The sequence below is a fragment of the Xyrauchen texanus genome, chromosome 15 (genome assembly GCF_025860055.1).
Source record: "Xyrauchen texanus isolate HMW12.3.18 chromosome 15, RBS_HiC_50CHRs, whole genome shotgun sequence".
In the NCBI taxonomy this organism is placed as follows: domain Eukaryota; kingdom Metazoa; phylum Chordata; class Actinopteri; order Cypriniformes; family Catostomidae; genus Xyrauchen; species Xyrauchen texanus.
The window spans coordinates 30,440,811-30,463,488 of NC_068290.1; the positions used below are offsets into that span (position 1 = coordinate 30,440,811).

Genomic DNA, 22,678 nt, shown 5'->3' on the forward strand with positions numbered 1-22,678 from the left:
AAAGAGAATGCAATATAGAGCTTAGATGAGTACATGAGTGCTCAGTGTCCACACAACAGAAAAGGGTATGTATATTAAATTGAAAACAGTGTGAGGTTTAAAAATATTAAAATGACTTACTGTCATTTTAATATTTTAATATAAAAAATGTTTTAATATAAATTGATGGCCCTTGCACTGATCAACAAACCAGGTCCAGTAAAGCATGTGGAAATGTTTTCTCAGGAACAGTGACCATGTTTACAAGGATATCATTTTCTGATTGAGGTCTATATTCTGGTTAAACATTTACTCTGAAAAACATTTTCATGCTTCATAGCCATTGAAATATTTCTGCATACCTGGTAATCAGCATATTATATTCTGAATAACAAAGACATGAGCACATGGAGATCCTTGGTTTTGCCGTTCATTTAAATTCAGTTTCAGCAATTCTACAAAGCATTATGACCTCATTATTATTCATGTCCTTGAAAACAGCACAAAAGAAAACAATGAACTGAAAAAGTCAGAATGGCACATTCCATTTGTCCATCTGTATATTGATTTATGTCCCTTTCTAGTGATGTTTGTGAACAATCCATCTCATTGTTTCTTTGATAGCTTGACCTATTAGTGCCCACATCTCAAAGCACACTAGAATTATTTTAATTTGGATATGCATAAAATGTAAATTCAATGTAAGTCAATATTCCAATGTGTACATGACAGAATTTAGAAGATTTTAACTGTGTAAAACATTAGCACAATGCAGTTTGACATATATTTGGGGAAATCGTGTTTACTTGCTACCATGTCTATTACAAACTGAAATACCTTAGATAGCCAATAGTGCCATGTAGGATTTAAGTTTGCTTCCATATCTGGATAACTGCTGCAATACCATATAGGTTAAATTTCCTCTATGACTTTGCATTATATTAGTTTTGTATAGTATGTTAACTTAACCACAATACATGAATGAGAATAAACCTGAAAAAGGAATGTATTTGTCACAAAGCACCTGGTGTAATTTAGAATGTTACAAATGGCTATAATTATTTAAATGTTGTATTAATTTTTATTTTTTTTTAATCCACTTGCAGCAATGCAAGTCTTTGGCATTTAGAAGCTGCTAGTTTAGGACCTGTGAGGAGTCAGTTTCTCATTTACTTGTCTTTTTGTTGTGCATCTTAACATCCACTTCCCTCTCTATCTTGGTTGGAATGTGGAATAGCCTTCCTCTCTAAATATACATGAGAAAATAGAATTTCAGGAGAATTCTCTTTTTGCCTATTTTTATAACCAAAAATTGACTCGCAAGTTGTACCTCAAATGTGGAAAAAACCCACTGTATTGTGATTTCCACATTGTAGCACAAACATTTTCAATTGTTCTAAGAAAAGTTTGGAGTACCAAATTAGCACTTTTGAATGCTTTAAGGAATAGATGACCGTGAAATAAATTGAATACATACCACTTAAAACTATTTTCAAACCATAATTTGCAGTTAATGATTTTGACAGTATTTGATCAATTTAATGCATCCTTGAAGGGAACCATCAATTTATTTCGAGAACAAAAATCTGTTCTAAAAATGGAAGTGTATATACACTGTATAATTTTCATAAACATGTAACGCAATTACTTTGGTAAACAACTTATTTACAAGTCATTTCTCAGTGCTTCTACTTGTACTCAAATGATTCACTTGAGTAAAATGTTTAAAAAATAAAAATTAGAACCCTTTCCACCAGTGGTAAGATAAAGCAAACAGGTTTGCTTTCAGCGTAAGGTCATCGGTGGTTTAGGATCAGCAAGTCTAGATTTTTGGCCATTATCAATTACACAATGCATGTGAACACATTTAGCAGCATTGTAATCCAATGTGCACAAGTGTTGAGTATGCCCGTCTATGTTGCGTCAAAATAACTGAATTCCAATATTAAGCAGAATTGTCTTACACAAATAAACGGTCAAAGCAAATCAACCCTGACCTTTAATGCAGCCATGTGCGAGCAAGTTTACAGACACAAACACTAACGGTGCTTATAGGGTGCATGCAGCACAGGCTCATGTAAATGCTTTTAAGTAGTTTCCTTTTACAGAGGCAAGGTCATTCACATTTTAGGCATAAACTTAGTGGCACACCTAGATTTTGCCCATTTCCCGGATTTGCCATTTTTATTGTTCAGGCTTATCCAATGTGCGCAAGTGTAATGTGCGTGCAAATTTATGATCGGCTGTAAAAAGCAGCAAACAATTCTAAATCTCATGCAAACATTGAATTGTCAGATTTTGAATAAGATGGTTTAATAAATTGCATTTGTATGCACTCACTGATGTCCATTTGAAAGACAATTCATGCTTTTAATCCTCACCTACTGGTCTACCACAACATGGTCTAAAGTTGAATGTTAAACCCTCAACACAGCCTTGAAATATAATTTACACAGCTGCATACAATTAGTAGGCCAGCAAAAATGGATTGCAATACACTTACAGGGATGATAATTGAAGTGCTCCAATCCAACAAGCATGACGCTAGAGCTAGATACAGTATAAAACAAACTCATCTCAATTTCTCAGAGGACTTTATTCCATCACTGGTTGTAAGCTGACAGAAATGCCTTTTGAAGTCAACATCCATTTTAAATCTCACAAACACGAGCATTTTCATATATATATAAAAAAAAAAAAATAATATTGGTCTTCAAATAAAGCATGTAATTTCCTTCCAGGCATACGTGAAGCACACATCCAATCAGATGGCAGAATGGTGGGTCATGTACAAAAAGCAAAAAAAGGTCACATTCACTCCTTGGAGGCCATGTGTGCCATCAGGTCACAAACACGGTTGCTGTAACCAAACTCGTTGTCATACCTACAGGAGAAAGTGGAATTAATCAGTGCCGTTTGGGGGGAGAAAAATATAAAAGCAGTAACGCACTACACTTTTAATTTTCACTGCAATACATGAACTTAAACCAATTAACATTGCACTAACATAAGACATTTCAAAAGATAACTGGGCTTTGCTGATTAAATATGCAACAGAGCATGGACATAGAATAAAACTGCTTTAAACATTTTATCACTGCATATTTAGACTTCACATTTCTGGGTTCAGAATGCAGAACTTACACTTATGAAAGTGCATGGAAGACAGTAACAAAGTTCCAATTTGCTTCAATAGTTAAGAAAATCCACCATTACACATTCAGGAAAAACCAACAGATACACATCTTAGGGATGGACTGATCGATACTTATGTGGTAAAGAATATCGATAAATATTGACAAGTGTTTTTTTTGGTTTGGTTTTTAAACTAGTGATCTTTAGATATCATGATTAATGTATCCGAAGTGGAAACAATAGTTGCATGGCATTAGAACCATTTTTTCCTTCCGCTCATCTTGATGCTCCTAAATGCTAAAATACATAAGCAGTCAGACAGCACTCACGCCTTGTCAGCACTCGTTCAAAGAGGGAGCAGTGTCAATGACAAACCTAGACATTACTTCTAGGCTTGTGACCATTTTTATGGTCTTAAAGTTCAGGCGTTAAAATGATCTTATATTTGTATAATGATCTTTAATCCTAGTTAATAAGTGATACCCTTATGAAAACTCCATGGATTTACTGTAGTAATATTGTATTAACAAGACCAGTAACCATGTTGTTTTGCAGTAACCAAGGTTGATACAACGGACCATGGTTTTGCTACAGCATTACTGTAGTATCCCTATTGTAACAGTAGCTCTATATATGGTTAATTTTGTGGATGTGGCTATGCTTACCATTTTTTAAAGAGGTAAACAAAAAGCAGCCTAATCCTTTTCTGCTTAGTCCTATTTTTAAGTTATTAAATTGTATTCGCAAAAGATATTGGCCTAAAAAGTACTTCATATCAGATCGAAGTGGTATCACACATCCCTAACACATTTGTGGTCACTCTGCAGCTGTACTTGAAAGTCCAAATCACAGTAGCAGCGACTAGTTTTATTCACCTAGTTTTTTTTTATTAATCAGGCATGTATTGTAGCTTGCTAGGTTTATGCTGCTACAGGTGAAAATTAGTTCTGTGAAGGTCCATCGCAACAATGGCAAAATATATATAAATAACAGCAGGACGGACTGACCCATGTGCACACGCACTTTCAAACATAGCCTAAAATTCTCCAAGACCACTCAGCCTTACCACGTGACCAGTTTGACAAAGTGATCATTGAGGGCAATGCCAGCACCAGCATCAAAGATGGATGAGCGGCAATCTCCATTGAAGTCAGTGGACACCACCTGCAGATAGCAGAAAGCTAAACTGTACTTCACTGTAGCCACGTGAAGTGACAAGTCTGTAAAGAGGCTCCAAAAATTGCACCACAAAATCAGGAACACTTTAATGCAATTAACTGATGTACACACCTGGTGATCAGTGTATCCAAGAATGCCCTTCATGGGTCCATCAGCTGCAGCCTTGACCACTTTCTTAATGTCATCATACTTAGCCTAATTGCAGGGAGACAAACCAGTCATTTTCAGAGTAAGGAGGACATCCTCAAAAAGGACTGAATCAAATACAGATTACAAGAGGCAGAAGTTGTACAGTAACCCTTCAGGACACATCTAAATGTAAATATAAAAATATAGTAGTGTTAAAATGTTCCTTCTTGAATCCAATTTTAATCCTGAATTAGATGAACAATTCTACTGGAGCTACTCATTCATGCAGGTTTGGCAATTAACTCACTGGTTTCTCAAGGCGGACGGTCAGATCCACCACAGACACATTGGGGGTTGGGACACGGAAGGCCATACCAGTAAGCTTGCTGCAACAGGAAGCACAAAGCATTAGTGTATGTTCGGACCGGAGCTTTGGGAAACAATTAATGAAATGAATGCCCTGGAAAACTAAGTGTTCTTAAGACTTCATTTCTGAGGGATAGAAAGTTGGTACTGACCCATTGAGCTCAGGAATGACTTTGCCCACAGCCTTTGCAGCACCAGTGGAAGCAGGAATAATGTTCTGACTGGCACCACGACCATCCCGCCAGAGCTTTCCAGAGGGCCCGTCAACGGTCTTCTGTGTGGCGGTGATAGCATGAACAGTGCTCTGAAAGAGATTTGGGGTGGTAGGGTGAGTTCTTGTTCTGGAAAAGGTTATAAAACAATAACTTGTGCATTTACATGTATCATTTGACGTGCTTCAATACAATTTAAGTGCAGCGCTTGACAAAGAAAATGGAACAGACTGGGAAACATTGTCAGGTCATAAAATCACTTGGGTCTGAAATTGAATTGATTTACTGAAATTATTAAATCTTACCATAAGACCCTCAACAATGCCGAAGTTATCATTGATGACCTTGGCCAAGGGAGCCAGACAGTTGGTAGTGCATGATGCATTGCTTAAAAAAAAAAAAAAAAGTTATACTGGTCAGTCATACAAGACTTTTAGAACAAGTTTAATATTAACCCTGTCCTGAAGGGGGTGTAGTAAAGAATTACTGATTAACTTGTGCAGCACGATCCTACAGATCCCTACCTGACAACTTTAAGGGAATTATCATATTTCTCATGGTTGACACCCATGACAAACATGGGGGCATCAGCACTGGGGGCAGAGATGATGACCCTCTTGGCACCACCCTTAAGGTGAGCCTAACAAGAGAGCACAAAGTTCAAATTTGTAAATGACAATTCTCATTTTTGTGTACAAGTATCTCTGACATGGAGCAAGACTTTATGCCTGACAGCAAATTAGGAGGACCATGATCACATACAGAAGCCTTCTCAATGGTAGTGAAGACACCTGTGGACTCCACAACATAGTCAGCACCTGCATCACCCCATTTGATGTTGGCTGGATCCCTCCTGCATGGACATGTGGAGAATAGATCATGAGTGGGTCTCTATACATGCAGCACAGAATTCTGTATGCAGTAGCTTTTCTAGGGAAATAACTTACTCGCTGAAGACTTGGATAGCATGACCGTCGATTATCAACTTGCCACCTTCGGCTTTAACCTCACCCTTGTACTTTCCATGGGTGGAGTCATACATGAACATGTAAACCTGTGAAAGAGAGGGGAGGCAAGTTGTATATGCATGAATTTGTCATGCAAACCAATGTGTTAAAGTTAAATCAATAGGAAGACTCACCATGTAATCAAGGTCGATGAATGGGTCATTGATGGCCACAATCTCCACTTTCTTGGATTGGACAGCAGCACGGGTCACCAGACGACCAATGCGGCCAAATCTAAGACAGAGCAGCAGAGGATTCATTTTAAAACCATTTGTTGTATGTACATAAAATAGTACACCTATATAGGCTATAGTTTACGCAGCACACCCACATAGGCTATAGTTTACGCAGCACACCCACATAAGTTCTCACATGGTGATACTAAAGCAGTTTAAGCAAATGGCAGTACGAAGCAATAAAATCACGGTCAAAAGCTCAACTCAAGATTAAGCATCATTACCAGAATCTATATAAATAGTCTCAAATGAATCTACATGATGCTCAACACTGAACCAATAAGCTTTGTAGAAATCTCATCCACTAGATGGCACAAGTGCCCCATTTCAAAAGTACAAAAACTACTTCCATCCCCAAAAAAAGCCCTGTGACTAACTCCTCTTTATGACCCACAGGTCAAGAGGACAATTAGGCCACTCCCCCTTCACCAAAAACAGTATATACACTTCCTAATATTGAAGTACTTTGCCTTTTAAAATTAAGGTTTAGCTTTTACAATCATTGCAAATTTTTGTCTTGTCAGATGCTGATGCAGATGCCAAACACAAAAGGCAAACAAGTGATTTAGTTGGTCAAAGCTTTTAAGACACGCCCGATACAGAATCCATGTATGCCTCCAGCTGACATTGTGAGCTATTTTGAGCCATAGCACAGCTTCACAAGTGGCAGATACAAAAGACAAATCCTCTTCCATATCACGTCGCCAATGTGTCTACCGACCCCCGACAACACATATGGTTAAGTCACTTCAACATTTGCATTAAATCAGTAAAGGTTGAGTAACAGGCCAATGACAGACTGTTTGACCAGTGGAGTTAGCTTTTAAACTTTGTTTATTCAGAAAGGCAATAGTAAATGAGCTAGTAGCCAACAGCAGTGTTATTCTTTATGGTTTTGGGTCAAGTTTATATAAATAAAAAAAATTTCTATTTTTTTTAAAATGTCTATTTTGATCAATTCCTTAAAGAGATCACAGACACCCACCCTCCCCCTAGGATTAGCTGGTGATGTTTGACTGTGAATCATGAGTCATTGCATTAATAATGATAGCCTGCAGTCAGAAGTCAATAAACGGTCAATGCCAATTAGTCTACATACCAACTGCAATATATGGCCAAATTCAAATTTGTAGTGTTTTTGAATGAGGTATATCCAGTCAGATTTTAATGTTAAAAGGCAATTCTGTGCATCTGATCTAACTGCATTTGCTTGGAAATAAACATCTCTGTAACAGATCACCTGCTTTGGTTAAAAATGCAGTCATTCTACATTTTAACATTCGGTATTCCAAGGAAGCACAGTCCCAGTTTCTAATACATATAGCTACATCACTCAATTCAAACACTGTTTGCATTCAAAAGGCATGATTAAGTCATCAAGAACACATTGCTTTTCTCTTGACTTTACCTCAAGGTCACATATGTGAATCATCAAAACGAAACGTAATCGGATTACATTACTTTGAGGTAAGCGGATAAAGCTACACATTACATTTTTATCAAGTAAACTGTATTTGTAACAGATTACATTCAAAGAGTAACCATACTTGATGAAATACTCAAGAGGGGCATGGTACCTACGGAGTACACTTAAAGGGTAACTAAACACCTGCTCAGAGTCTGACTCCACCCACTAGAAATATTTGAAAATGCTGGAAGTGGGCAGACCCTGGAGGGGATAGAGGGAACGAACCGAGTGCGGGGGGCACCTGAGACTCGTAGTGACGGATTAATTGACAGCTGCTGTCAGACTCTGTTATTATTATTCCTCACACGGTCGCAAGACGACATGTACATGAATCTGGCGTGGTGAGCTGGATCCTGCTTACGTCACGAAGTACCACAACAGCCAATAGGAAGATTCAACTGCAGTAGCCACTGTTCAACCTGAAGAGGGCAGCACTCAGACGTTTTTACACCATATATTGTAGAATTAAAACACTTTATACACAAACGTCCAAAAAATTACTTGAATCAATGACCAGTACTAATAAAGCACCATGCTTACAGATCATTAAAAAAAGTTGGTTTAGGGTTTAGTTACCCTTTAAAGCAAACTTCCATGAGACACTTCTACAAAAGATGGAGGTTAAAGAGGGTTTTAATAAAAATAAATAAATAAATAAACAACACACAAAAACACGACTTCTACAGAATCACGGCAAACCAATGCCTTAAACTGAAAAGCAGAAGCAAACAGCACTCTGGAAGGGCTCTTTTCTATCCAGAAGGTAAATCTCAGGGTTGAGTTAACTAAAAGACCTTGCTCAGCTGGTTCAAGCATGTGGATCAAAGAACAGCGCTGATCTCCCAAACCCACTACTCTTGATAAGCACTAAAGGATGTTGTGAAATTAGGCCTACCTGTGCATGCATGAATGTGAATGCATGCACCCCGTATGGTTCATCCAAGGATCAGATTTCCAATTGCATACCAGCACAAGCCTTTGAAAAGTTAAAGCTGGTGCTTGGGGTCTCCCATGGCAGGGAGAGATCAGACATTTTAGATGTGAACTTGGGCTGTAGGGGCGTTGCACTGCACTCCGTGAATGAAATTGTAGCAAACAGACTCTTAAGCAAACTTAGAAAGTGGAGAGAAAAGTGGACACTAAGAGGCAGAAGTACACAGACAAAATGTGCCATTATTTGACATCAGATGACATCATTGAAGCATGCCCAGCAATAGCACAATCCCAATAGAACTGGCTCACGTGGCCTGCGGCCGACACACCCCTCTATTCACTCATTTTTCTGGATCAATGAGCAGGCCACAAAACATACCAAAACACATACTGACGGATTCTCTTGGAAATAATTGCCATGTCGGGATACACCTCATTTATAAAATGGGAAGTGGAAAAATGGCTAGAATTGACCATATTCCACAATTTTACAGGCAAGAAAAGGAGGCCGTGAGAGGGACTTAAGGGTCTATAAATGGCATGAACTTTATAGAAGTCCTAATCAAATCTAATTTTAGTCTTTTGGTTTGCTGAAATTAAAGTTTTCAAAAGTTCCTTTAAAAGACCACACCAACTTCGTTCAACCCACTGAAAAATAAAAAAAATAAAAATAAAAATGTATCCATCCCTCACAGCATCATATCCATTCCTATCAAAAAATATATATGGCACCAAGAAAATCTGTCTATAGTGTTTTCAAAGTAAACAAAGTACCTTTCTCAGTTGTCAAACTTAGGATGAAGTTAACTTTCTTACCCATTGATACCAACTTTAACCATGATGCCTGATTTGGTTTTGTCCTCTGGGGAAAGAAAATAAATAAATAAATAAATGCACCGTTTTACACAAACTGGATGCTTAAATGCCTCTATTTTGTATTACAAAACAAAAGTGATAAAGAGCAGAAAGCCTAATAATATCAAATCAAAATAATTGAAGTGAATAATTTAACACCAACAAAACACAAAATGTTGCGTGACTCATTACAGATCAGAGAACAAAGTACAACAGGTTGAGTGCGAGCAGAGTTGATATCTTAGTCACATAGTGCGTGTGCATTTTAGATGTCTTAAGCTTTGTTAATCTGCCATCCTTACGTTCAAAGGGTTTCACTTTCATAAAACACCTGCATGTTACGTGTACACAATATATTTTTGTGTACACGTTTTAATTATATATTAATAGATGTGCACTTTCAAAAACCACTTAAAACTCCCAACTTTAGTTTTTAGCATAAACAACTTTATCAGCACTGAAAGATAACTTTCTTGCAACTTCGTGCCAATAAACTTCCACACGTTGTGAGAACGGTGCATTCCATTCATAAACAACTGTATGAGTTCTGTGAATAACATTTGTGTATGAACAAACTACATGTCTAAATTATGAAGAATTTCATTCTAGGATCTGAAGTTACACTAAATCTGGTATGAACGTTCGTTTACCGTTTTTGAGAAGCCTCTGTCCGTCTTGGTACTTGATGTGAGTAGGGCAGACAACTGGCACGAGGTTAATTTATATCTGCTGCGAAAAGTGTCGGCCACGCCCCCTTGGACTTTAGGACATAATTGCCCGCCCCCTTATAATGTCAAGGTCAAATGCATCCTTTAAATAACAATAATGTTGCAGTCAAGCTACCAGCAAGTGCTTTGTATAAAAATCTGTATTATATTTGATAACATATGTTACTTAATTTGTCGTTTTTGGAAAGCAGCTGAACAGTTGATAGAATAAGGTTTTGTGTCCTCAGGAATGGGCCAGGCCTATGTTGTGAAAACTCTTTAGTGTTAATTCCTTCTTCCAACCCAGTGCATTCACTGCTGTTTTTTGCAGATGTGCCGACCCTCCAATTAGTGCTCTTTGAGCCATTTTAGATCAAATATGTTTGTGAATACTAAGTTGCTAACTAAGACACTCTTTAAAGCAAGAAATGGGAGCATATGCTGATCCTCCCTGACCTTCTAACTGTAACTGGCTCTGACTGAGAGAGGGATGGAGCAAGGGATCAAATCGCCCTCATCGTGAGTGTGTGACATTTACAGAAAGACCATGACCCTTCCCTTGTACTCAGCTGTCTCTTCATCCCAGAATCCATATGTTTTTAACTCTCACACACTGGTAGGCAATCCATTGCCTTTTTCCTATCGCATCATTTACTAGCACATGCGCATTGATGTTTGGCAGAATGTAAGGGACTGACAGCCTCAGTCACCATTCACTTTTAGTGCGTGTTTTTATTTAGTTTTTATTATTATTATTATTATTATTGCATCTTCCACACAATGAAAGTGAATGGTGATTGAGTCTGTCATTCTTCCTAACATCTCCCATTGTGTTCCACAGAAGAAAGTCATACAGGTTTTGAATAACATATGGTTTGATCATATGACGACTTTCATTTGAGATACAAGCCAGATATTGTGTTATCGTTACAAAAAAAGAAAGTTAACATTGTCAAATGGACACCATCAAGTGCTTTCCTGAAAAAGAACAAACTTTCTGTGAGTGACTGTGTAGAACAATTGTGAATAATTGCATAGGTTAAAAAAATTTGCATATTGCATTTCATCACAGAGTACATCATCACATTATAATCTTTTTGTTATCTGTCAAATTTAGCATTGTATTAATTACTTTAAATGTAGCTGTCTCTTCCTTTTTTGTTGCAATTAATCATAGGGTTATCCAAGTAATTAACATTGACACGATTCAGGAGAGTAGATGCTCCATCATTGTACAAGGACACGTTATAAGATAGATTCATACTAAATGGGAATTAGTTGTTATAGAGCAATGTTCCACAGTAAATCTGCACTTTTATTTTTAAGTTTAATCTGTAACATTTACAAAGATGAATGACTACTAATTTGAGCATACATGAAATTCCAGTATCATTTACTCATTGTCACAATGTTCCAAACCCATATGACTTTCTTCTGTGAAACCAAAAAGATGTTATAGGCTGAATGTTAGTCTTTGTCACCATTCACTTTCATTGCATTTTTCTGCTCAATAAAAGTAAATAGTGACTGAGGAAGTCAATCATATTCTGCTTCATTGTGTGTTCCACCGAAAAAAGAAAGACAAACAGGTTTGGAACATCATAAGAGTGAGTAAATGATGACAGAATATTATTTATTTTTTATAAATTATCCATTTAACATTTCATTATTCTCTCTCAGGTGTTAAATATCATCTATGGTTGCAGTCTAGACAAGTCTGGACTGCCATGACCGCTCCTGTAATCCTTCTGCCTTTAGGCTTCCTTTGATAGTTCTGAGGTCAAAGAGAGGAATAGAAGGTCACACTGCATTCGTCACAAGATGTTGAAATGGAATAGGATAGCTTGTAAGGTTACCACCTCACTCTATAATCATGACTCATTAAACATCCTTACTAAATGCTGAAGTGTAAGAGTGCACTTACTTTTATGTTCATAGAACAATCTCTTTTCAAGCTTTCTGCACAGATTGAGATTGCTCAGCAACTGACCCTCTAAAAAGTGTATACCCCTGCTATCTTCTCCCCCACCAGCAGAGAGAATGTGCTGGAGTGTCGCCAGGGTCAGGCTAAAAATACACAAAGACTCGTAGGCTGACCTCACACCCTTTCCACTATAGCTATCTTGTGCTCCTGTGGAGTGACCTGCACAAAGCCACTTCGCACTGTGACGACTGCTTCACATGATTCAGACCGAATCAGACAAGCTTTTAAACGCAGCCCTTACATACAGAAATAGCATGTCTGTCCCTAGATTTCTGGGGTTCTTAAGCCAAAATATTTGCCCAAGCTCCTGAGGATGTTTTAACTCTGGTCTCTTGTTTGCATTATAATTTACTTGCCCTGTTCATAGGTTTGTGAGTGTGTTATACATTAACTGCTGACCATGAAGCAGTCTAGTTAGATTACAAGCTGTACAGCTCAGAGTCCAGATTCTCATAATGACTAATGTGCAAACTACCTAGACAAGTCTAGTGTCTCGAGTCTCATGATATAGTGCTTTCTTGTGGTCAAATGCAAAACATGCAGCTAAGACTGTTACCCACATTTCATTAAAGGGTTAAAATCCCTTTAAAAGGATGGTTCACATGAAAATGAAAACTCTTTCATCATTTACTCACCTTCATGTCATCCCAGATGTTTAAGTTTTTTAGAAGAATATTACAGCTCTGCAGGTACTTACAATGCAAGTGAATGGTGATCAAAACTCTGAAGATTCAAAAAGCACATAAAGGCAGCATAAATGTAATCCATATGACTCCAGTGGTTAAATCAATTTCCTCAGAAGTGATATGTGGGTGAGAAACAGATCAATATTCAACTGTAAACTCTCCTTCCTAACGCCTCTGGGGTGCGTTTCCTTCGTTGTATGGGAAACGCACCCCAGAGGCGTTAAATATGAGAGTTGCGAACATAGACGGTTGCGACAGTGATCTCGCCGCCGCGCGGTCACGTGATTCGTGTAGCTCTCAATAGTTCCAAACAAATTGCGTTGCCAATGATTTTAAGCGGGACAGAGAGCAGCAGCTATTATTGCAGCAATTATCGGTAAATATTGACGCATAATGTACATTGCTTATTATGTTGACTTTAAAATGACTTGCATATAATAGCATTTTTTTTCTGGGGAGTAGCAGAAACACTGCATTAATACGTTTTTGTGTTTAATTTTGGAGGAAATTGGCTGCTCCCATAACATAGAATATATATATATATATATATATATATATATATATATATATATACATCTGACTAATTAATGTCATTTTATTAATAGATTGGTGTGCCAAGAGTGACATTAGTCTTCATGTAGACTGAGTTAAGCAAGAGTCTTGTGACAAATTATAATAGGACATTATGGCCATAAAAAATCATAGTACTTGGATACTTAAGTACATTTGAAGGCAAATACTTTTGTACTTTTACTCAAGTGAATGTTTAAAGGCAGCACTTCTACTTTTACTTGAGTAATATTTTACCTTGAGTATCTTTACTTTAACTCAAGTACATGGTATGTGTATTTCGTCCACCACTGGTAACCATTCATTTGCATTGTATGGACCAACAGAGCTGAAATATTCTTCTGAATTTGAACACAAATTTGTGTTCAGCAGAAGAAAGTAATACACATCTGGTATGGCATGAGGGTGGGTAAATGAAGAGAGATTTGTAGTTTTTGGGTGACTATCCCTTTAACCAGTGCTCCTCCAGTCCTTTTACCGTTTTCTCAATCGATTGGTATCTTGGTAGTAGATAAAAAGTGTAAAAACACTGTAGGTTTGACCCATGATAATCAAAAACTCTCCCTCATTATTATAAAGCAGGAAACCATCTTTCTGTTTTGGTCTTTTTGATTTCATCACCATAGGAAGAGCAGAAGCTAAAAAGCATCCTCACAATTTAACATAGAACACAATACGTTTCAACCACATGTTTGAGCCCAATCATTTTTACTGTACCTTAGAATGCTAATAGGTAATGAAAAAGACATTGTATGTACAGAAAACTATTTTCTGTACATACAGAAAATTTATTTTCTGTTTCTATTATAAAGTTTAAGCCTTATTTCTAAGATGAGGGGACAGGACTGCTCGTATCTGCTCTTTGCTTATTTGATTAGTTTCATTACAGTCTAACTGATCAAATTATTTTGAACATGGTTCATTTAAAAATTCTTACACGACATGTATGTTCAACTTGTGGTTCACACTTAGAATTCTCATACACGGGAAAGATGCTTTCATTTATGATTCAAGCTGTTAGATTTTATTCCTGTACATAGGAACGATTTTTCAAACATGATTATAATCCCAACACCTACAAAAACAAATCCCAGTGAGAAGATATAGAGGCAAGAAATGTAAAAGGGATTTTTCATGCAGTTCACAAGATCATTCAAAACATTGAGTCAGTGCTTGTGGATGTATGTAACACTACAAAATACCACCTCAGTGTCATAGAAAGAAAATATATCATAATTGAAAAGACTGTTTATATTCTGTATTTGTTGGATATTTTTTAATACATCATATTATTATTAGCCAGACCTCAAGGTGCGAAACTCAGATGAACAATTATTAAATTCCTTACTATCCTTATCACTTTCCATGTGATGTGTGTCAGCCAGTGTCCTTGTTAAATAGCTAATTAAGATGCTATGCATCTTTGCCTCAGTGTTTGAGATTAACTTGATGTGTAGAAATAGATCCTGAGAAAAAAATAGGCTTGTAGTAACTGGTGGAAGACACCCTGGGTTGAGAACTTTTTATGGAGTCAGATCTTCAGAACAGGAGTTCTCCAAAGCAAAAGCAATTGAGATACATGCAGGGTGCAAAAAGAAACAAATGATTTAGGAAAAATTTTATTCATGCAAAATATACAGAAATGTAATGTGAGAGGTACTTTGTAAATCATGCATTTTCCTTAAAACTTCTAAAAACTGGAATTTCTATAATTTTAAGATATTTGCTCACTAATAGCAGAATATCAAAACGAAGCTCATTGTAACTCATCTACTAGGTAAAATACTTCATTCTTACTAGCTTCATTATGAAATAAATATACAATTACAGTGAAACAACATGTCACTCCAAATCCAGTGTAGCAAATATGAATATTGAGATACACCATATAATTAATTTGTCCACCTAGTTTGTACAACTCTTTTCACGGTGTCCGACTCCCATACCAGACCAGAGTTTGGTGATGACCACTACCTAAAGCTAAGCAGGACAACAGTCATCTTATCTTCTTGGTCCATCTCTCAGTCCATTATTAGCACCCGAGCCCACTCATAGAGCCAATCCGGTCTAATTTCAGGCCAAAACAGCCTCGATTCCAACCCCTCCGCATCCGATCTGGTGGAGCTTGCTTCTGATTTGCCAAAGCCCCCTTCAAGAGGCGGAGCCAGGCATTCTCACTCTGCACAGGTACGTTGATCCACTTGGGGTACTCTGCGACCTTCAACCCAGAACTGAAGGACTGCATGGGCTCTTCTGATTGGTCACTTGTGAGGTTCTCAAGATCATCAAGGTTTAAAAGGTCATTGTAGCGCTCAAGAAACTGCTCGATGACCTTTGAAAGAGCATTGTAGTGACAGGAAATATGTTTTAATTACAGGCTCCTTTCTATTTATTACTTAAAATGTAAGGACACACACTGTGAGGAAGCTCACCTGCATGGCTTTGTCAGGGGTGTGCAGGGCTCGGGCATGTCCAGGCACCGGATGTGCCAGCAGGACTAGAAGCACCACAAATACAGAGGAGCACAGCATTGTGCAAATGATATTGGCCCAGATACACCTCTAATGCAAGCCGGTATGGACAGATTTAGCTGAACGGATTTAGATGAACACACTCAAATACAGACGGAGTAGAGAAACGCATGGAAATACAAACACCTAAACATTCTGCATAAAACATAGAGGAAAATACAGAGTACATACAAAGAAACACACAAAACACAGAGAAAGGTTAGTTGCACTGTGGAACAGGAATTAAACATTCAGCTGCACAGATATCATTCAAATGATCAGAATCAGGTTGAAAATAAATGAGCATCATGTGCCTTAGAATACACTAAAACAGTGTTTGGGAGAATCTCATGAAAATGTATTTTTAGAACCATTAAGATGTTTTTCATTGTGACATCTCATCTGTTAAAAAATCAAACAAAAACAAATAAATGTCATTACCACTATGTGTCTAGATGTTTTACTTTTGAGGTTTTTTTCTTTCTCATTATTGTAACTCCCATTATATTCAAATTAGTATAGTACAGTATTTTTTTTCCTGTATGACAGTAAAAAATACTATAATGCAATGATTTTTTTTTGTTGATTTTTTTTTTACATTTATTCAGCTTAAATTACAACAAAGATGGTACATTAAATATAACCATGATGTATAAAAACTTTATAATTTAAATAATATTGTTATTGTTTTTTTACATTGCAGTGAGAATGCATTTTATTTGTTTAATTGCAAAAAGGTAAGTATTTTGGAATATAATGTGAATATTGAGGAAATTGTACTTAATTGTTATGCAAATCTGAATGGTCCAAAAATAGCCTTCATTTTCTGTTAGCAAAATAACTTATTTCTTTCTTTTGATATGACCTTGACAGATTTCATGAGATTTACCAATCATATTTATATTTATAAAGTTCTTGCAATAATATATTCCAGAATATAACTGATATTAATTAGGAGTCATTAGGTTGTACTGCAGGATCTACAAAAAAAAAAAAAAAAAGGTTTTAAAAGAGAAGAATAGTTTTACTCACCAAAGATAGTTCAAGTGTCTTCTAAAACGTTACGAGTGTTTTAGTCGTGCTCCATCCCACTTTCTCGCTCTCGTCTCACTCAGTTTTTGGCACCTGCTAGGAGAATCCCTGTCTTTCCCTTCCCTCTCTCTGAGTGCATGAATTTGATTTAATGGTGCTTGTATGTCAGTGTGTGTTTGCATGAGCTGGGTCAGTGTGTTAATAGTACCTCATGTGTAAGGATGAGGTGTCTTTATATGCTTTACTTCCCCTGCCCTCCCACCCCCCACTCATAGCACACCCACACTCACACGCGCACACACCTCTTTTCCATCCTATTCTCTCTTCCTTACACACACAGAAATGTACCTTATTATCTTGATGTCCCTTGGGTGATGTCAGAGGTATCATGGGGTGTTTGACGTTGTCTGGGTGATCAAGCAGGGGGATGTCACCTTCTGCCTGGAATATGACATCATACGCAAGCACACAGCAAAACTAAAAGTCGTGACATGAAAACGGGGCACCACAACCAGGTGTTGTCCCCTTCACCCTCTACTTTAAATGATCTCATCCTTCCTTTCTTCTTTCCTCATTCATCCCTTGACTCCTCGCATCCTTCTGTTTGCAAGGTGCAACTTTGGCTGCCAAAAGCACCACAGGCTGGAAGAATCTTGTGTCTGTTGAAAGGATGCCAACACATCCTAAGTGGACTTAACTCAAGGAGATATATAGAGCTATCAATGTCTGTTTGGAGAGGAAAGAGACATTTATTGCATTGTAATACACAAGTTTTGACTGCCATGTTACGAATACACACATTTGCTTTTAAAGCCACTTATTGTGCATGAAACATTGAAGTTGTTTGCACATAATCCATATTTTTCCCTCATTAATCCTCTTCAGTGAGAAATATATTTGCGTCTTTTCTTTCTTTCAATCTCTCTCTCTCTCTCTGTCTCCCTCTTTGAATGCCATCACAGTCTGCCAGTGCCATCTGCTTACTGCTCCCCTCTGGCCTCATGAACACAATATAAGAGCCAGCGCACGCACACACACACCCCCAATGGGAACTTTCAACAGACTATTTTTGTATATACTGTATATTACGTAATAAAAAAAACATGTATGCATATATACTGTATATTTATTTATATATACACTCACCTAAAGGATTATTAGGAACACCTGTTCAATTTCTCATTAATGCAATTATCTAATCAACCAATCACATGGCAGTTGCTTCAATGCATTTAGGAGCGTGGTCCTGATCAAGACAATCTCCTGAACTCCAAACTGAATGTCAGAATGGGAAAGAAAGGTGATTTAAGCAATTTTGAGCGTGGCATGGTTGTTGGTGCCAGACGGGCCGGTCTGAGTATTTCACAATCTGCTCAGTTACTGGGATTTTCACGCACAACCATTTCTAGGGTTTACAAAGAATGGTGTGAAAAGGGAAAAACATCCAGTATGCGGCAGTCCTGTGGGCGAAAATGCCTTGTTGATGCTAGAGGTCAGAGGAGAATGGGCCGACTGATTCAAGCTGATAGAAGAGCAACTTTGCCTGAAATAACCACTCGTTACAACCGAGGTATGCAGCAAAGCATTTGTGAAGCCACAACACGCACAACCTTGAGGCGGATGGGCTACAACAGCAGAAGACCCCACCGGGTACCACTCATCTCCACTACAAATAGGAAAAAGAGGCTACAATTTGCAAGAGCTCACCAAAATTGGACAGTTGAAGACTGGAAAAATGTTGCCTGGTCTGATGAGTCTCGATTTCTGTTGAGACATTCCGATGGTAGAGTCAGAATTTGGCGTAAACAGAATGAGAACATGGATCCATCATGCCTTGTTACCACTGTGCAGGCTGGTGGTGGTGGTGTAATGGTGTGGGGGATGTTTTCTTGGCACACTTTAGGCTCCTAAGTGCCAATTGGGCATCGTTTAAATGCCACGGCCTACCTGAGCATTGTTTCTGACCATGTCCATCCCTTTATGGCCACCATGTACCCATCCTCTGATAGCTACTTCCAGCAGGATAATGCACCATGTCACAAAGCTCGAATCATTTCAAATTGGTTTCTTGAACATGACAATGAGTTCACTGTACTAATATGGCCCCCACAGTCACCAGATCTCAACCCAATAGAGCATCTGTGGGATGTGGTGGAACTGGAGCCTCGTGCCCTGGATGTGCATCCCACAAATCTCCATCAACTGCAAGATGCTATCCTATCAATATGGGCCAACATTTCTAAAGAATGCTTTCAGCACCTTGTTGAATCAATGCCACGTAGAATTAAGGCAGTTCTGAAGGCGAAAGGGGGTCAAACACAGTATTAGTATGGTGTTCCTAATAATCTTTTAGGTGAGTGTATATACACTCACTGACCATTATATTAGGAACACCTGTACACCTTCTTATTCATGCAATTATCTATCAGCCAATAGTATGGCAGCAGTGCAATGCATAAAATCATGCAGATATGAGTCAGGAGCTTCAGTTAATGTTCACATCAACCATCAGAATGAGAGAAAAATGTGATCTTAGTGATTTCGACTGTGGCATGATTGTTGGTGCCAGACTGGCTGGTTTGAGTATTTCTGTAACTGCTGATCTCCTGGGATTTTCACTCACAACAGTCTCTAGAGTTTATTCTGAATGGTGCCAAAAAGTTTTAAGTAGTAAATAGATTGTAGCACTTTTCACAACACACATAATTTCAAAGCAGCTTTACATAAAACTATGCTTTAACAGAAAATTAAGCTGTAATATCGGTTATGTCATCACTTCTTTCTTCTTCGTTTGCAAAGTCTTGGAATTGTATTAGTTCAATCTTAATTTGTGCATGTGATTGGTGTGTTTGAATAGTTAAAATGTGTACTTCTGAAGCAGTTATACCTGTGCTAATCTACAATTAGTAGTTTGTTTGCTCAGTTTATGGTTGCTTAGTCATTGAAGTTGGGTGTGTTTTATTAAGTGTATGTGAAGGTAGGATGACCATTTTGAAAATCTGCTTAAGGCCTCCAAAATTATATTCACTGCCCTGTTGCTAATAAAGCTTGATATTATTTGAATCTGCCCATTTGATCCTATTTTTAAAACAGTCTACTGGAAAACTCCAGATTTTCCACAACTGTTAATTACAGCATGCCCACTAATTTTATGGCACGTATGCATGTATATAAAATGAGCAAAAGATTATGACCACTTACATGTGAAGCGAATAACATTGATCATCTTCTAACAAGGACACATGTCAAGGTCTGGGTAGATTAGATAGTAAGCGAAAAACATTTCTTGTAGTCAACGTGTTACATGCAGGAGAAATGGGTAGGAATAAAGACCTGTGCGACTTTGACAAGTGTTAAAATGTTATGGCCAGACAACTCAGAGCATCTCTGAAACAGCAATGCTTGTGTCTACCACAATAATGGTCTAACATGAACATTTCAATCAAACCACACAACCACAAGCCAGATGTTTCCCTGGCTTCGTATAAGTATCAGAATCCAAAGAGGGGCACTTGTGTTTGATCAGCTTGAAGCCAGTGCTTTTACAGTTGTTTACCCTGTCTGAGTTTCTCACACAGTGAAGGATCGCAGGTTTATCCAGCCAGCTGCTGCCACTAGCAACCCATCCAGCAGGAGCCTAGCAACAGAGCCATTTACAAGATCTAATTATGTATATTACAGATATCAGACAAATTAAAATCCACCTTTTTAATGTAAGTGGTTCCATAATGTTTTTTTTTAACAATAATAATTTTTTCCCCCCATAATTTTGCATGCTCTCTCTGACACTTAGAATTAAACACCTTTTAAAGAAATGTTCAGAGTTCAATACAAGTTAAGCTCAACTAAAAGCATTTGTAATATAATGTTGATTACAACAAAAAATTATTTAGACTCTTACATCCTTTATTTTAAAACAAGCCAAAACTCACAGTTACAGTAAGGGACTTACAATAGAAGTCATAGGACCAGTCTTTAAACGCTAAAATATACATTGCTTCAAAAGTAAAGCCACAAAAAGTTACCATAATAAATGTGATTTTAGTGTGGCTTACTGTAATTTTTTTAATAAACGAGGGGTGAATAGAAATAATTTTTTGTGGTAATCTAAATAATGACACAAATATTGATTGATCTTAACTTGTATTGGACTTGGAATATTCATTTAAGATTTATTCGTAAACACCCTCTTTACATGTGAAATTATTAAAAGGACTTTGCTGCGCCGACACAAAAGCTTCAGGTTTTCTGTTGGGTCCAGTATCGTTTGTGCTACCCCCATCCTTCAATAGCAGCCTCTTTGCAGTTTTCGTTTACATTGTGACAGGTTCATTATACAATTGGTGCTAAAATGATCTGGGACCTAATCATGAGCAGCTTGTTTCTAAAGCTGGGATCCTTTTGAAGAATATGCAGAGCAGCAGGTGCTACACACAGCCCAGCACAAGGTTAGTTCTTCTGGTACTTTTTGAAAAATATCTGTCCTACACCTCCTTATTAGTGGCAATAACTGGAAGTGACAAGTTTCTGATAAAAGAATAGGTGTCCCTGATGCCTAAAAGTGTGTGGTCATGTATTTCATGCAAAAGCAAACCTACATATTTTGTCAAAATCAGGTGTCTTAGACTACGATCTGTCCAGAAGGATTTGGCTCAACTAAATTCAGAGATTATGACGTGTGGAAAATGTAGTAACTACAAATTACACACTGATAGAAAGGCCAGTATTAATATATTCAGGTTTCTGAGGCTGGAAAATTGAGCAAGTTAGGAACGAGCCATTTTTGCATATAAGTTTCAAACAATTGTCTATTTGAACTTATTGGAAGTTTTACTATATTATGTTTTATACTATAAGTACATTGAACTCTGTAATTTAAAAAAAGATTAATTAAATTTAGTTTTTTAAAATGATCCTTTTAAACACTAACCCTACTAAATAGATACATAGAAATATTACAGGCATTACAGAACGATTGGAAAAGTTTTGCCAATTTGTGAATACAGACACGCACAAGCATGCACTGAAGGGTGTTTTAGATGTTTACCTCTTGCAAACAGCAGAAGGTGCTCTTATTTTATATGACACACTTACCACAACAGCAGAAGTGTAATTGGCCTCTACTGTCTTCTCTGCCTGTCATTCTAGAGACAGCGAGAAAGAGCAGAAGAGAGAGACTGCTAGACCGAAAGTGAGTGTGTAGGAGAACGGGTGGGCGAAACAATAAGGGATGGGACGAGGATGAAAGACGAGGGTATGGAAGATACAGTTTGAACTCACAGGTGTGTCACCTCGGAGTGAGCCAGAGAGGCGAAGGTGGTGCGTGTGCAAGGAATGTGTGAGTTTTCTGTAGGCAGGGAGTCTAGTAGTATGTGTATACATGTATTGTGAGAAATAAAACTGGGCAGATTTGCCTGTGTAGGCATCTGTGTGGGTGAGAGGACAACAGACCTTGAAAAGTGCACCGAATTTAAAAAATAAAGCTTATAGAGTTTCAAAAGTTTTATGTTATAGATGGAGAAACAGAGGATGTGAAGGTATGAGATGGGTAGTGATAGTCAAATCCAGCTGTGACAGACCTCAAGACTAGATAGGGCTAGATAATAAATTGAGCAAGTTCCCCAGGGCCTCGGACTCCCAGGGGCCTTCAAAACCACAGTAAGAGATTGCCAAAGTAAGGTAAACACTGG

At 37.6% G+C, this 22,678-nt stretch overlaps 2 protein-coding genes across 2 annotated transcripts; both read right to left on the reverse strand.

Moving 5' to 3' along the window:
* Positions 1–2,556: 2,556 nt before the first annotated feature.
* On the reverse strand, positions 2,557–10,246 carry LOC127655703 (glyceraldehyde-3-phosphate dehydrogenase-like). The gene is made up of 12 exons (XM_052143641.1): positions 10,150–10,246; positions 9,461–9,506; positions 6,142–6,241; positions 5,948–6,054; positions 5,763–5,853; positions 5,525–5,640; positions 5,306–5,387; positions 4,941–5,092; positions 4,730–4,808; positions 4,405–4,488; positions 4,181–4,278; positions 2,557–2,863 (listed from the first exon to the last, which is right to left on the reverse strand). The coding sequence occupies exons 2-12, from the start codon at positions 9,481–9,483 to the stop codon at positions 2,794–2,796; spliced, it is 1,002 nt and encodes a 333-aa protein (XP_051999601.1). The 5' UTR covers positions 9,484–9,506; positions 10,150–10,246; the 3' UTR covers positions 2,557–2,793.
* A 4,218-nt stretch (positions 10,247–14,464) lies between these two features.
* Positions 14,465–17,322, reverse strand: LOC127655704 (C-type natriuretic peptide-like). Its single transcript, XM_052143642.1, has 3 exons — positions 16,989–17,322; positions 15,879–16,112; positions 14,465–15,778 (listed from the first exon to the last, which is right to left on the reverse strand). The coding sequence occupies exons 2-3, from the start codon at positions 15,975–15,977 to the stop codon at positions 15,479–15,481; spliced, it is 399 nt and encodes a 132-aa protein (XP_051999602.1). The 5' UTR covers positions 15,978–16,112; positions 16,989–17,322; the 3' UTR covers positions 14,465–15,478.
* Between the last annotated feature and the right edge of the window lie 5,356 nt (positions 17,323–22,678).